At 34.5% G+C, this 15,796-nt stretch overlaps 1 protein-coding gene across 3 annotated transcripts in view; it reads right to left on the reverse strand.

Annotated features, from left to right (window-relative positions):
• The window catches only part of LOC105330873 (uncharacterized), a 36,219-nt gene that overhangs the window by 2,692 nt on the left and 17,731 nt on the right, over positions 1 to 15,796 (reverse strand). For 2 of the 3 annotated variants that reach the window (XM_066070241.1, XM_034466685.2), the window contains exons 2-12: positions 9,703 to 9,869; positions 9,093 to 9,264; positions 8,713 to 8,843; positions 8,025 to 8,105; positions 7,505 to 7,603; positions 6,850 to 6,970; positions 6,337 to 6,470; positions 5,382 to 5,628; positions 2,570 to 2,664; positions 1,969 to 2,110; positions 105 to 314 (exon numbers count right to left, since the gene is read on the reverse strand). In XM_066070241.1, coding sequence (XP_065926313.1) covers positions 105 to 314; positions 1,969 to 2,110; positions 2,570 to 2,664; positions 5,382 to 5,628; positions 6,337 to 6,470; positions 6,850 to 6,970; positions 7,505 to 7,603; positions 8,025 to 8,105; positions 8,713 to 8,843; positions 9,093 to 9,264; positions 9,703 to 9,869 — 1,599 coding nt within the window. Of the gene's footprint in view, positions 1 to 104; positions 315 to 1,968; positions 2,111 to 2,569; positions 2,665 to 5,381; positions 5,629 to 6,336; positions 6,471 to 6,849; positions 6,971 to 7,504; positions 7,604 to 8,024; positions 8,106 to 8,712; positions 8,844 to 9,092; positions 9,265 to 9,702; positions 9,870 to 14,148; positions 15,115 to 15,796 lie in introns of those variants that run through there. The other variant, XM_066070233.1, reaches the window with a different exon arrangement.

A 15,796-nucleotide genomic window follows, 5' to 3' on the forward strand; every position in this document is an offset into this window, starting at 1 on the left:
TTGACACCTAACAAACTGACACTCATATTCGTGTACACCTGTAAACATTTACACCTGTAAACATGTACACCTGTAAACATTTACACCTGTTGACATATACTGACCTAATGCATTGTTCTCCAACACAGACAGCCTCCCCATTCCCTTCAGTTCTTTCATCAGTCCGTTCCAAGGTTTCTCAAACGGATATTTCCCACTGAAGTCAAAGTACAGCTTGGCTCCAAGGATCATTCCCAGCCATCCGTCCGGGCGATACCGCTTCTGAACCATGAGTGGAATGTATTCTTTACGCATCTGGAATGTGTATTCCGCCTCTACAAGTAAACATACACCATGATAAAAACCAGTCACGTAAAGTGTCATCAGGCATGATGTATGGACATATCATGTGACATGGGTCCTGAAATTCCTTTGATGTATTGCATGTTAAGTGCAATGAAATGAAGCTTTATCATTTTCAATAAAAGCTTTGGAATCTGAAACCTTTTTAATTATGAACCTGTTCAACATTGGTCCATGAACCCTGGTTCATCTAGAATTTTTAAAATTCAATTAAACACCTTACTAAGTTCTCACCCTATCACTGCAGACTGACGTTTGTATAAGTCTATGTCGAGGGTTCTTTCATCAATATATGATCTTTTAAATATCCTTTTCCTATCTCTTAAATCAAAAATTGGCTCCTCAATGTCTTCATTTTAATAAAAAAGGATACAGATATATGACTGAAGACATGCTTCACTTTATAAAACAACATTCTATTTGGTAGTACATGTATATGCTATTTCTATTTTAAACTTTGAACCAGTCAAAAATGTGAAAAGTTTAGAGACTGATTGACGAACGACGGAAAACAGGTGATCAGAAAAGCTCATTTGAACCTTTGGTTCAGGTGAGATAAAAATGTCTCACCACATCAAATCAGCGGCATTCCCCACTCATTACTTATTTAGCGATCAAGGCTCTGAGTAATAATTTATCCGAAGAATTTAAAGCCTAGTGAACCCTACAGCTCAAGTTTGCAAACAACCCTCCAACATGCCCAGCACTCACACATTTGACAGTGTATTGATTCTTATTTAAGCAGTAAATAGTTTGGGCTTTGAAAACATTTATTTACTCATTCTATGGCCATGCATCCCCAAAGGAATCAAATGGCTCAGGCTAGCTACATTAAACATCCTTCCTTTATTATGTACTCCACCTCTTCCTAAATCTACAGCTTATAAAGTTGTAACGTATATCCGGTAATTTTCGCAATGATCTAAATTTCGCTTTTTCTGCAACCTCTTTTAAATCACAAATAATTGAATACGCAGAAATCATATCCTGTATCATTTTCTACAAGAAACTTTTTTAAAAATCGTAAGAAATGACTGATGCAAATTAAAAATGTTACAAATTTTCCCAATTTTTGCAAATTTTGTGACAAGCAAAAAAAAAAAGGATATACGTTATTATAGCCATTCCCCAAAAGAATCCAATGGTTTGGATACTGATGATTCCTAATTTAACACGAGGGACTAATATTCGCTTAAAATCACGAGAAGCAAGCCTCGTGGATTTTAAAATCTTGCTTTTATTTTTCAAACAGATTTAAACTACTGTAGAAGCACATATTTTCGTTGGGTTAAAATTTCGTTGTTTTTGAACAAAATAAAATTCGTTGGCATTTAATTTCGTCACGTCATAATATCTTTGTATTCATAATTACTTTGGTTAAAAATTCGTCATGGATTTAATTTCGTTGATTTCTACTGCCAACGATAATAACGAAATTAAATCCTCAACGAATATTTCTGCTTCTACAGTATTTAAAATTAGAGCAAAAAAAATGATGCTTATGATTTTATATTCTCACAATTTGATACATAAAACAGTGAAATTGTGAAATTAAATACACACATAAAATAAGGAATTTACAGATAGCTAATAAGTCACTCCCTATATGTTATGACCAGCACTCACCAAGTCGACAGTTGGGGCTCTGCTTGTATTTCTCCGACATACAGATCAATACGACAGCTGCATTCTCCACTGCCTCAGCCATCGCGGATAATGTGGATCCACCCATCCTCTCCACATCTATCCACACTTCTACCCCTTCTTTCTGTCAAAATATTTAATTTTTTTTATGAAAAACTGTTAAATTCATTACAAGTTTAAAATTATTTCTATTATCTATAAAAGTAATTCAAATAATATATGGAATATAGGATCATTTAAATTTTTGTTTCAGAGCAAAATCTCATTTTGTCTAGTGTTTCGATTCTATTTTGCGGATGATGTCTTGAAATTGGATAAATTGAAGCCTATGAACTAAAATCATGCTGAGAGGAGTCAATGCAATAAAGAAATGAAAAACACTGGCAGATCGAGCTTTCGCTCTCTACAAAAACCTGTAATTGACAAAGTTATATCAATTTGAACTTTTGAAGATAAACTTATTTTGCATATTAGTGAGTGTAACTTGATTTATTATGAAAATACAAATAAAGATGGTTTTAAATAGTACGGTAATTCAACTTATTAATAAAGACAATGGACAGAGGAAATCCTGGCTACTCACTTTTAACCTCTCTCTCAGTTTCATGATAACTTCCTTCTCATTCCAAGAGTAACTAATAAACACATGGCCCTTGTTTTTCTTGGCAGATTTTGGACCTGAAAGATATTTAGGTTGAATGCATGAAAACTTATTATGTTTATATGTCATTCATAAAAATTTTTAATTACATATAACATTTTTGTTTTTATGGCATATTTTATGGTATTAATGTAGTAGTAAATGGCAAATTATTATAAAACAAGAGGCCCATGGGCCACATCGCTCACCTGAGGAACAATGGGTATGATAAAATCAGCTTAATGAAGTCATAATACAAACAATCTGGACAATGTACAATAATACATGTAGATCCTGTAAAAATAAAATCCATTTTTCCCCCTGGATATTCTTATGTTTATAATCATTAGTCCCTTTTCTAACAGGATGATTTTATAGTCATATCACATGTTGAGTATTGCAGTCCTCAAAAAGATCCTTTACAATTGTTTATATATGGGATATTAAGCTACATCAAACTCTGAACCTTCTTGTGAGGCCGAAGAATTGTCCTGGAGCCAAAGTCTTAACAATTATAAAGAATCATCTGGTTGATTAGTTTCTGAGAAGAAGATTTTAAAAGATTTACTCTATATATTCCTTTGTAAAACTTTAACACCCCCCCCCCCCAAATGTGGCCTCACCCTACCCCAAGGGATCATGTTTTCACAACTTTGAATCTACACTACCTGAGGATACTTCAACAAAAGTTTAAGCTTTCCTGGCTGTTTAGTTTCTGAGAAGAAGATTTTTAAAGATTTACTATATATATTCCTATGTACAACTTCAACCCCCAATTGTGCCTCACCCTACCCCCAGGGATCATGAATTTCACAACTTTGAATCTACACTGCCTGAGGATGCTTCCACACGAGTTTCAGCTTTCCTGGCTGATTAGTTTCTGAGAAGAAGATTTTCAAAGATTTACTCTATATATTCCTATGTAAAACTTTGACCCCCCATTGTGAACCCACCCTACATCCAGGGGTCATGATTTTCACAACTTTGAATCTACACTGCCTGAGGATGCTTCCACACAAGTTTCAGCTTTCCTGGCTGATTAGTTTCTGAGAAGAAGAATTTTAAAGATTTACTCTATATATTCCTATGTAAAACTTCGACCCTCCATTGTGCCCCACCCTACCCCCAGGGGTCATGAGTTTCACAACTTTGAATCTACACTACCTGAGGATGCTTCCACACAAGTTTCAGCTTTCCTGGCTGATTAGTTTCTGAGAAGAAGAATTTTAAAGATTTACTCTTTATATTCCTATGTATAACTTCGACCCCCCCATTGTGGCCCCACCCTACCCCCGGGGGTCATGAATTTCACAACTTTGAATCTACACTACCTGAGGATGCTTCCACACAAGTTTCAGCTTCCTGGCTGTTTAGTTTCTGAGAAGAAGATTTTTAAAGATTTACTCTATATATTCCTATGTAAAACTTCGACCCCCCATTGTGCCCCGCCCTACCCCCAGGGATCATGAATTTCACAACTTTGAATCTAAACTGCCTGAGGATGCTTCCACACGAGTTTCAGCTTTCCTGGCTGATTAGTTTCTGAGAAGAAGATTTTCAAAGATTTACTCTATATATTCCTATGTAAAACTTTGACCCCCCATTGTGAACCCACCCTACATCCAGGGGTCATGATTTTCACAACTTTGAATCTACACTACCTGAGGATGCTTCCACACAAGTTTCAGCTTTCCTGGCTGATTAGTTTCTGAGAAGAAGAATTTTAAAGATTTACTCTATATATTCCTATGTAAAACTTCGACCCCCCATTGTGGCCCCACCCTACATCCAGGGGTCATGAATTTCACAACTTTGAATCTACACTACCTGAGGATGCTTCCACACAAGTTTCAGCTTTCCTGGCTGATTAGTTTCTGAGAAGAAGAATTTTAAAGATTTACTCTTTATATTCCTATGTAAAACTTCGACCCCCCATTGTGCCCCGCCCTACCCCTGGGGGTCATGAGTTTCACAACTTTGAATCTACACTACCTGAGGATGCTTCCACACAAGTTTCAGCTTTCCTGGCTGATTAGTTTCTGAGAAGAAGATTTTTAAAGATTTACTCTTTATATTCCTATGTAAAACTTCGACCCCCCATTGTGGCCCCACCCTACCCCCGGGGGTCATGAATTTCACAACTTTGAATCTACACTACCTGAGGATGCTTCCACACAAGATTCAGCTTTCCTGGCTTTCTGGTTCTTGAGAAGAAGATTTTTGAAAATTTCTCGAAATTTTTCATTAATTTCTAATTATCTCCCCTTGAAAACGAGTGTGGCCCTTAATTTTCACAACTTTGAATCCCCTTTGCCTAAGGATGATTTGTGCTAAGTTTAGTTGAAATTGGCCCAGTAGTTCTTGAGAAGATGTTGAAAATGTTAAAAGTTTACGGACAGACAGACAGACGGACGACAGACAAAATGTGATCAGAATAGCTCACTTGAGCTTTCAGCTCAGGTGAGCTAAAAATTATATAAAATTGCATTAAGTTCTGCAATGTTAGCAGAAGAATGCTATAACCGTTTTTTTTTTCAATGCAAAGTAATGCACTAAAAGTGAGAAATTTCCTATATATAGGGAATCCCGTGGCTAATTTTTAAAAAAAATTTCCCCCGTATGTGTCTTTTAAATAAAAAAATCAAGACCAAAGAGGCTCTAATTGTTATCCTGAACAGCTTTAAAATTGAAATATACAATCTATAAATCTAGAAAAAATTTCAGACCAAATTTTTCAAAATCTTTCCCCCCTTACGTTTAGATACATCGTTTTCTCCCTTCAACACAAAGAGAGCTCCGTTGACGTTTTTGACGACCTCCTTGTCCTGGCTTGTCTTGAGCGATTCCAACGTTTCCATCATCTCTGGAAACTCCACGATCTGTTGACAAACCTCTTTGTCAAAGGACAGCGTCCATATCGCGCGGGCTGCGTTTGCCTGCTCTTCTTTGTGACTGCCCTTGAGCATAGTCAGGAAAACGGGCAGGGCGCCCGCATCAACTATCTGTAAACAAGATAAACAAAGAAAAATGTAATTAATACCTTTGTTCATGCATTCTTTCTTAATATGTTGAATCAATTACTGTAAACCAACTTTTATTCACGTGCGAGAGATTTTCGCGAGGTTAGCGAGAGCCTTGTTGTCGCGAATATTTCTTGCTGCTAATCAATCCTTTGTCTATAGTTTTTATAACAATAACGGTCTGGATAAGGCTTGGTCGCGAACAATAGTCGTTGCGATCCAGTTTATCTGCAGTTAATCGCACAATAAAGTCGCCGCGAATAAAAATTGGTTTACAGTATCTGATGGGGTGGGGTGGGGAGGTGAATGAGGGTCACCAGGGAAAGAATGTTGAATTTGATATCGTATATCCGTTTTTTTTTTTGTGTCGCAAAAGTTGCGAAAATGGGGAATATATGTAGCATTTTTAATTTTCAACAGTCATTTTATGCATATTTAAAAGTGTCTACTGTATATATACAGGATACAATTTCCGTGTATTCAATATTTTGAGATTTGAAAGAGATCTAAAAAAAAAAGCGAAATTAGATAATCGCAAAAATTACCAGATATGCGGTATATTGAAATAGTTCAAAAATAAAGGATAACTCACAAGTTCTTCACCTTAAATGTTAATGATTCAAACTGTGAAATTAATTTTTTTCCACACATATAATCTGTGCTCTAGCCCTAAAATCTGCATTTATTTACCTTTTTCTTGTTTTTATCATTGACGGCTAGTTTACTCATCCCATCCATCAATTCGTGCGGAGTGAACCCAAGGTGTCGCCTCTTCTCTGAACTCAGAGCTTTAAGAATATACCTCACACAACAGTCGATAGCACCTGAACGGAAAAAAGACACACTGTATAGCCTTTGGCTGCATTTTACAAAAGAGCTGTAGATATGTCGATTATGTAATAATAGACATTAGACAGCAAATAATCAACATGTTTGAATCAGAGAGCTTTTTGCCTACATAACCCCCCCCCCCCCCCCTCTTTCCACTCCCCCCCCCCCCCCCAAAAAAAAAATTCAGAAGAGCTGTAGATCTATAGGTTATGAATCAGTGAAAGAATCTCAGCTATAATAAGACAGCAAACAATCAAAATATTTTGAAACAAATGGAGTTTTCTGCCAACAGTAACCCCTCGACCCTTTAACCCCCCCCCCCCATCCTTCATCCTTCTCCTCCCCCCATACATAAGATCTGTCTCGCCGTACCTGTTTCATCTATAAGCTTGTCGTTGTCCTCCTCCTCCACTATATGGGCCAAGGTCAGAAGGGACATGACCTTCAACATCTCATACGTCAAATCCTTCGAGGTAGCAAACTTTAGCATCACCTGAAAAAAAAAACCATCAGAGGTTAGAAGATATCAAAGAATGTACTGTAGTTAATTCTGCTGTATTCTATACTCGATCCTTAGCATCATGCTTGACTGAATTCGTTTCATTTATCAGTTGCAAAGGAAACTGCCAGTTTTTGGCATAATCTTTCACAGCATGATAGTACCTGAAAAGATGTTTCTGTAGTTTTATTTGACTTTTTCCTAGTTCCTTGTAATATGTCAAACTTTTCTTTTATTTCAGTGGTAAATTTATTTAAAAGTTTTCATTGCAAATCATCTGCAATCTATTACTAACAGTAAAAGTTTGCAGAAACCAATTTGTTACAAACTATGAACAACAATTTTTGAGTTCACTATTTACAAATTGATGTTTTGCAAATTTTCTGAAATACTTTATAATTATAAAATTAGTTCATTGGAAAGCCACAACAGTTTAAAAAAAACACAGACTCAATTTTTCATTGGAAATCTTGTATCGTCATAAGATTGACCTCCATACACTAGTAATGACTGGAACATGTAGCTTACCTCCGTTGTCCCGTTGTCTTTGAAATAGTGATGTATATCGGTGGTTCGAGAAATGTTGTGTAAAATACTCATGGAGGCTTTCACTACATAATACACATTCTACAACAAAGAATTTGAAAAGTAGAAAATAAACATTGCAACAATTCAACCCCCTTCCCCATCTCCTAAAATACCCAAGATGGTAATAGTCATTTAAAAAGTAGATAATTCTGCCATTTCTAAATTAAACATCTAATTACTATTCACCAGTGATGAAGGGGATTGACCCCCCCCCCCAAAAAAAAAAAAACAAAAACAAAAACAAAAAAAACATTAAATAAAAGCCAAATTAAATTCACCTTTCATTACTTTAAATTACTAAGTGACAACTATAGAGAAACAGTTACCTACAGAAATACAAAGACACAAATTATATTATGCTGTTAATTGGCCTGAATAAAAAGTTAGATTTCACTCTAAAATTTCCTTCATTTCTGAGACACTAATGATTAATTTTATGTGGCCTTAAAGATAACCTTACCTTAGAATGCAGGTTTTTGATGTAAGGTGCGTGATCACAGTTTATTGTAAAAAATCTCACTCCGTCATTCTCAGCAATGGACTATGGAAAATACACATTAAAAAATATCATCAAAGGTAATTGATGTAAACGCGCTACATTCGGATATCAAAATTTTCAATAAAAAAGTATTTTCAATTCCATATAACAATTCAAAATAACTTAATTCTTTATGTTTCGAAAACATATTGAAGCATCTTATGAGAGGAGAAATCGGCATGCTGCATTTACATTTCATATATTACATCATGATGCTAAATCAACCTTTAAGTTAATATCTGGATATCTATTAAGTTTTCCCTAAACTTAGATATCTAGATACCTTTGAAATTTCCCCTCAAATTTGATATCTCAATATCTTAAAAGTTATACCTCATCTTTGATATCTATCCAAAAGTTTTTCCTTCACTCATATTCTAAAAGGTTCTCCTCAACTTTGATATCTGGATATCTTAGAAATTTCAATTAAAATTTGATATCTGGATATTTAAAAAGTTTAATCTCATCTTTGATATCTATCCAAAAAGTTTTCCTTAACTCATATCGTAAACGTTTCTCCTCAACTTTGATACCTGGACATCTTCGAAGAAGAAGTTTTTTCTCAGTTCAGCAAAGTCTGAGATATGGAAATTTAATTGTAACTATCTACCTTGGCCAGTTTGAGCGATGCATCGGAATAGTTCCACAGAGTATTAAAACAGTAGTAGACCGGGAACCAGATGGAGTCGTTCTTAAAGATGCCCTTCCCGTTCAACGTCTTTAGGATCTTCATCGTTATCTCTGGGGAAAGAATTTAAAGATCCACTGATAAAATTGTTATTTTTATATGAAAACCAGCAGATATTACTTTTTACAAAAGCAGATTAAGAATAGTAAAAAGTAGATCTTTAAAAAAACTCATGTATTTATAAACCGGGTACTGAACTACAGTTACTAGTATATCATTTATCCAAAAGCTTGTTTTTATACACAATACGCCTGAATTTTAGAGTTAAGTTCAAGAAACCATTGACAATTCAACATACATACCAGCGAATCCTTCGTCGGCCAAGGTGTCGCCGATTTTGACCCAAAAGCCTCGATAACTCCAGTATGTGTCGCCGATACTCTTTAGGATTTTCATGGTTTCTCCACGGTCATATTCGTCCAATCCCCGCAGAGCTTGCACAAGTTCGCTGACCCTGGATAGCACCTCATCATTCTAATAGTGTAAACAGAGAGCATTATTTGCCATGAGATTTATAAGAGACATGTTTTGATTGGCCACTTGCATTGTTTACCATGAGACTTTTAAAGACAAGTTTTAATTGGCTAGCATTACTTTCTGAGACTTAAGAGACAGCTTTTCATTGTTTAGTATTGTTTTTTATGAGGCTTATAAAACACAAGTTCTGATTCAAAGTAAAAACTATTAGATAGATAGATTAAGTGTAATTATATTTTATAAATAGATGATAATGAGAATTTCTGTAATGTAATAAGAGCGGAATGTGTAGAACTTTTTTTCTGAAGGAAGCAAAAGAAAATCATTCATGTAAGAACTGGAATTAAATGTTGTGTATCAAATGTTGCATTCATCTAGAGCAAATTAAAATTTTTATTCAATATATTGTAGAGGTTTTTAAAACAGCTTGCTTACCTTAAGGTTCTTGACGTTGCAGAGTTCGTCGTAGTTGATCTGGCCGTTCATTTGTTCTGTGGGATTCTGGGAAGTGTCCTCCGTGGACTGACTCCTCGACTTGTCCGGGGACTGCCCCGAGTCTGAATTCATCATAATGGTGGATTCATGCAGACTTAAGGGGCCATCTGCAAACACAAAAAATCATTTTAAAAATTTCAAATTTTTAAAGTTTTTATTCTAACCTTGAAAAGTTTAGTAAAAAAATTTATGGCTTTCTTTTTTTCTGTCAGTGAATCTGTCACCCAGGGGAAAGGGCACTATAGAATAAGGGGAATTAACTTGTATAGGCCCAACCCAAGAGACAGGGGTTCAGCCTAGTCAATAGGCTTAAATTGACCTCTAAGTCGAATATGCATGGAGCTATAACTCGAAGGCAGGTTTCACAATTTATTGATCAAGTGATTTTAATTACTTATAAAATATTAACAATAATCAAATAAAGTCAAAATAGAACAGGATAACAATTATTTCTTAAAAGGCCAAATGGGTCAGAAAATTTAGCTCAATGTTGCTTAGTCTTACTGACAGACTGGTGGACAGTCAACTAGATAGTCAGTATAAAGACATAAGCAACATGAGGTAGCGGCCAAAAGTTTCTGACTGAATTGAATAAATTTCTAACTGTATTTTTATTCTAAAAGATAATTAATGAAAGCGAGGCACAGTACTCATGATAATTACTCAGAACAATTACATTGACTAATTGGGGATAATTAGGAGAGCAGACTGATCGACCCTTGCTTATTAATTGTCATCTGGCATGAGTTAACTCTAAAACATGTTACTCAAAATTACACACCATGACAAATCTCCTTTTGACAAGCAAAGGAAATGGAATTGGAATCCACTTTTATTCCATAGATAAAGTCCTCGCATTACAAACTGTGTAATACTTAAACACGTAATTCAAACTTCTGTTTTCCATTTCAGGCCGAAAAGATACTTTTAATTAGTTAGATCTCCATTTGATTCTAAAACATGGTATCTTTGTTCAGTAAGAGATTAACAAATACAGGTATAATTTTTCAAGATTGAAACTTGAATGATTGACTATGATGAAAAGTTTTGTTAAGTTCACTCAATCATGATCTATTTCTGAAATCAACAAATCATTATTTTTCAGAAAAAAACCCCCCAAAACCCAATCAATTCAAACTTTAAATATATAATAATATACTGCATTTATTATAAAAATGACAATGATGCAACCATGTAACATCTAGATATTGACTTTTACTATTGTGTTCGCAGGGGATGAGGTAATTCTGATCTTTAAAATTTCATCATGTTCATTGTAAGGCCACACCAATATAATTTCTTGTTCGTCGGACAACACACGCTTGTATTATAAACTGTACAAATAATATTAATATTATTAATTTCAGGCATCCAGTAAATTCTGTGCTGTTTTCTATCCTATTTCAACTCTATTTTTATGTATTTCAAATAGTTTTACAAACAGTTCTGATATTTAAATAAAAAACAAGTAAAAAAAAAATATAACTGTCCGCCAAAAGTTTTTTATTTATGATTACAGCCAAAAAATTTTTACCTTAAAAATAAAAAAACAATTTTATTATTTAATCGCTCACCTACTCGTATATTTTTTTTAATGGATGTTCGACGAACAAGAAATTATATTGGAGTGGCCTAAGTTTTAAAATTGTATATATCTAGACAGTTATAAATGTTCCTTAGTTTCTGTGTTATCAGAACATTCACTCCTAAGAGTAGACTGATTTTTAAAATATAAAGCTTCACTCACTCAAACATCTTTTATAAAAAAAAAAATACATACCCTGAAGATCCTGAAATAATTAGCAGGTATAATAATGCATTTAGATTAATTACCTCTGGGATGTTTACTCATTAAAGGGGGGTGGGGGTTGTTGTGTTCAAATATCGATTACATGTACTAATATGTTTGATGGATTAAATGGGAAAAAAGAAATTTAATGAAAGAAATAAAATACTGTGCATTGGGTCCCAGGTGGGGATGAATTAGCAATGGTGGAATAGCTTCTTTATTATCAAACAGAAGTAAGCTGGGTCTAGGTTTTTTTTATTGTCCTCGGTCAAGGCACCTGATTACTTAAATCTACATGCAGAGAAATTTAACAACTCTGCAGACACTGTATCAAGGGAATTTGAGAGTAAGTATGAAACAGGCCAAGTTGCAGGAGAAGACCCCTGATTCGGAAGTGGATCCCGGCCCAATCTGATGGATTGAGGGGTGGTCAAGGTTTTTTTTTGGGGGGGGGGGAGGGGGGGTGGTTAAAGGGGTTTGGATGGTAAGAGGGTCTTTAGGGTTGTAGGAAGAGAGGAACGTGCATATATTTTCAATGAAAATATACAACTGGACTAGGGAATCAATTTTTGGACCCCTTCAACTCTAGATAGGAGCTCTATCAGCCACAACTAAGTATAAGCACCTGCATACACATTTTTTTTTTTAAATTAAAAGGTGCAGCTTTATTCTAAATCATGACATCCAAATGGTTTACAGCATATATTGGTATGAGTGTAGAATTGAGAGAGAGAGAGAGAGAGAGAGAGAGAGAGAGAGAGAGAGAGAGAATGAGAATATTTCCAATATGTATGCATTACGAATGTATCCAATGAAAAGATTTAAAACATTCCGCTTTGAGAGCTTTTTACCTTAATTAATAGCTTTTAATTCAGACAATATAAGATTAAGAATTGATATTCACTCTGAAACGTTTGAATGATTTTGTTTCAGAGTTAGTAAAATTTGGCAATGCCTATAAAATACCAAACATTGCCAAGATATTATTGAAAAAAAAAAAAAAATTAATTTTAAGTCAGTCACCCCCTCCACTTGAAACAGCTAACAAAACAAAACAAAAAACAACCAATAGATCAGTAGATCTGTTATCATTTATAATAATTTATCCATACAAATATGAGGCCTCATTCAAAATTTAATATTCACTTTAACACAATGTACATATATAGTCAAACATCCAATCTATGAATTTTAAAGCTAACAAATCCATAAGTTAACCTAGCAAAAAACACACAGTCACTGATGTAAAGGGCCCATTGATTTAAACAGTCTTGTTCATATATTTAATAATAAATAAGAAATTGATTTAATCAAATCCTCCATCTTTTTAAAAAAAAAACTTACTTGAGGGAACAGCGGAATCCGTCTGACTTTTCAATCGACTCTCTCTATACATGTGTTTGGGGGCGGAATACACACACACAGATCGACAAATAAATACAGTGCCACAAATAGACCCACAGATCTACATTACTGGAAAACACTGAACAAAAACAACTCCGCAGACAACAAAAAACCCGGAAACGCCATTTCTCCGAGTACGGAATTCACTACTACAATGAATCCATCACTTCAAAAGAATTTTTTTTTGGCTTTCCGTCGATTCCGCTATGCTTGAGATTGCATCGTTGGAATTCCCATATTGAACCAATATCTCTATGGGTATATAGATAAATATTTACTCGTGCAGGATCCTGTTAGTAAATATTTCCTTTAGACTAGTGTTAAATTGTCCCGCAAGTCACTTTGAGATTTAAATGTCTACATATGAATGTTGGATTCCCCCCTTTTACTTATCCTAACCAGATAAAGAATTTAAATGTCTCTTTACAAACCTGTATGACTCGCATGATGTTTGTGATAAAATCAGACTTGTAAATATTTAATGATTATAAAAATATGAAAATAAATTCTCAGTGAGTGTTTTATTTCTACAGTTTAATATATTTATTATCAGTCAAGAATACTTGGTGTGTTTGTATAACTCTTATTGCAATTTCAACAAGGCTGGGAAAATAAAAAAAGGATGAGCAAGAAATAAAGGGCTTGTTTAATTCACTTTTAACCTACAAATAATTATTCAATAATAACATATTCATTGGATAATTTGGATAATAATTTTTGCTGCAATTATTCAATAATAACATATTCATTGGATAATAATTTTCACTGCAATTATTCAATTAACATATTTATTGAAATATCCACTATTCAAACAGGAATGTTTGATAATTTATTGATTCTTTTATATATCTGACAGAAATCATTATTTGCTGATTATCAATTTTTTTTCTCCTTAATGACAGTCAGTCATAAATCTAGCATAACCATAATTATCTGACCTTCGTGACCTTCATGACCCCAACAATCTTGTTGACCTCACCTAATATGCATAGTATCCTCAGTTTTAATCAACCCTATGAACTCTCTTCATTTGCATAATCATTAGACATCGTCCATAACATTCATCTCACTGACACACCAAAACACTTTTTAATAACTCAATAATATCCATAATTCAATTTGAAATCTCTTAATCACTCAAAAATATAGATCTTTGACATTAGCCTGACCCTAGTGACCCCTCCTGACCTTACCTAATTTGCATGTTTGATCAACCGAGTCCCAGTGTGACAGTGTGAGCGGAATTTTCAGTGTCTTCTGGTCAGACAGAGCGAGGACTGACGAGGATTTCCCTGCGTCGAACGACGTAATTGTAGAGGTGGTTCTCCGCGAGTACGACGACCTTCGATCCTCCAGAGACGACGACCTTCTCTGTTTCTGCAGCTTCTGGAGTTCAAGGTTCAAGGCATCTCCAAAGTCAAGGTCATTCATACTGTGGTTGGTGGTTTCCTTCATTCTATTCTTTCTTTTCTGTTTTTTTTTTTTAGACAATCAGGTAAGTTCTCTTGGTCACTAGATTATGACAAGAAACTAGAAGTTCTTAAAGGTTTCCCTCTATCACCTCTGTATAAAACTAGGTCTGCTGATCACTAGGTAACGAAATGATGCAGCAGCAGTTCACAATGCTATGAAGTCAAGACATATGGTAGAATGACAGCACAGAAGTTCTAGAAAAAATTTTCCTTTAGTTTTAGTCTATAACAGATCTCTAACTGATGAGAAGGTGCCACAATATCTAGATTCTGAAACACTGCAAAGTGATAAAACAGAAGTCTTCAACAGTTTTCCTTTTTCTTGGCTGTGATATTTTGCAGTAAATATTTAACGGCTTAATGTTACACTGACTTCCTGATACGAATGGCAAATAATAATTTTCTCCATACCGAGATTTGATTCCATCCGCAGGCACCAATTTTTCAACACACCATGCACAAGATAGTCACAAGAGTTTTCAAACTCTCAGCTAGTCTCTCAGACTCCCAACTCTGAGCGAAATAATTCCAGAGAATTTCGAGTGTTTAGCAAATTCAGTTTTCTAAAAGCTCATTATGCAATTCGTCCACAGTTCTATATTAAATAAATATCGAAATAACAATGTCTGGCAATAATATACTTGCTTTGTTGAAGCCCAAAACACACAAGAGACTGTTATTCTAATTTAGATGAAATAATGATTATGATAAAAAAGTGATCACCTTCCAAAAAACCCTGCAAGATTCTTTCACCGTTTTGCAGATCCGCACATTGATATTCTATAATAACTAAAGCCAAAGCCCCGAAATCCTGATGAAATATTGAAGATCTGACATTCCCAGTGGAGGGATAAGCGATGATTGTACAAATTGTTCATAAATTTTTCATTGTGTTAAATGCTCTCCTTTCACATAACAGCTAATTACTGGCGTTCCACAGGGAGCTGGTCTGTCTCTTGATTATTTTTCAATAAATCTTCCTGTTATTATTCAGCACACTGTACCGTATTAAGTTTCATTGTATTCTACTCTGAGAATGAGTCAGTCCTTTAAAATTGGTAACATTAAACCAAATTGAGTTTTTCAATTTTTCCAATATTTCTTCAATGCATAATATCCTGTCCAAAAATAGCTAACCACAAAAATTTTTTTCACTAAATAGTTAATGAACAAGTCTTTTAAACTTTTTTTTCCCCATAAAAATATGCAAAATTTAATAAGTACTGAAATCTATACCTTTATCAATTATTAAAGAAAAATTATTTGAGACACATTAAAAGTTGGCAATAGGTATGATGTATCCTGATACTCTCAAATTTTTACAAACAATTAAGACAGTTGCATAAATCTTCTTCCTTCCTTCTCTCTT

This window comes from Magallana gigas, chromosome 1 (assembly GCF_963853765.1).
Source record: "Magallana gigas chromosome 1, xbMagGiga1.1, whole genome shotgun sequence".
Classification (NCBI taxonomy): Eukaryota; Metazoa; Mollusca; class Bivalvia; order Ostreida; family Ostreidae; genus Magallana; species Magallana gigas.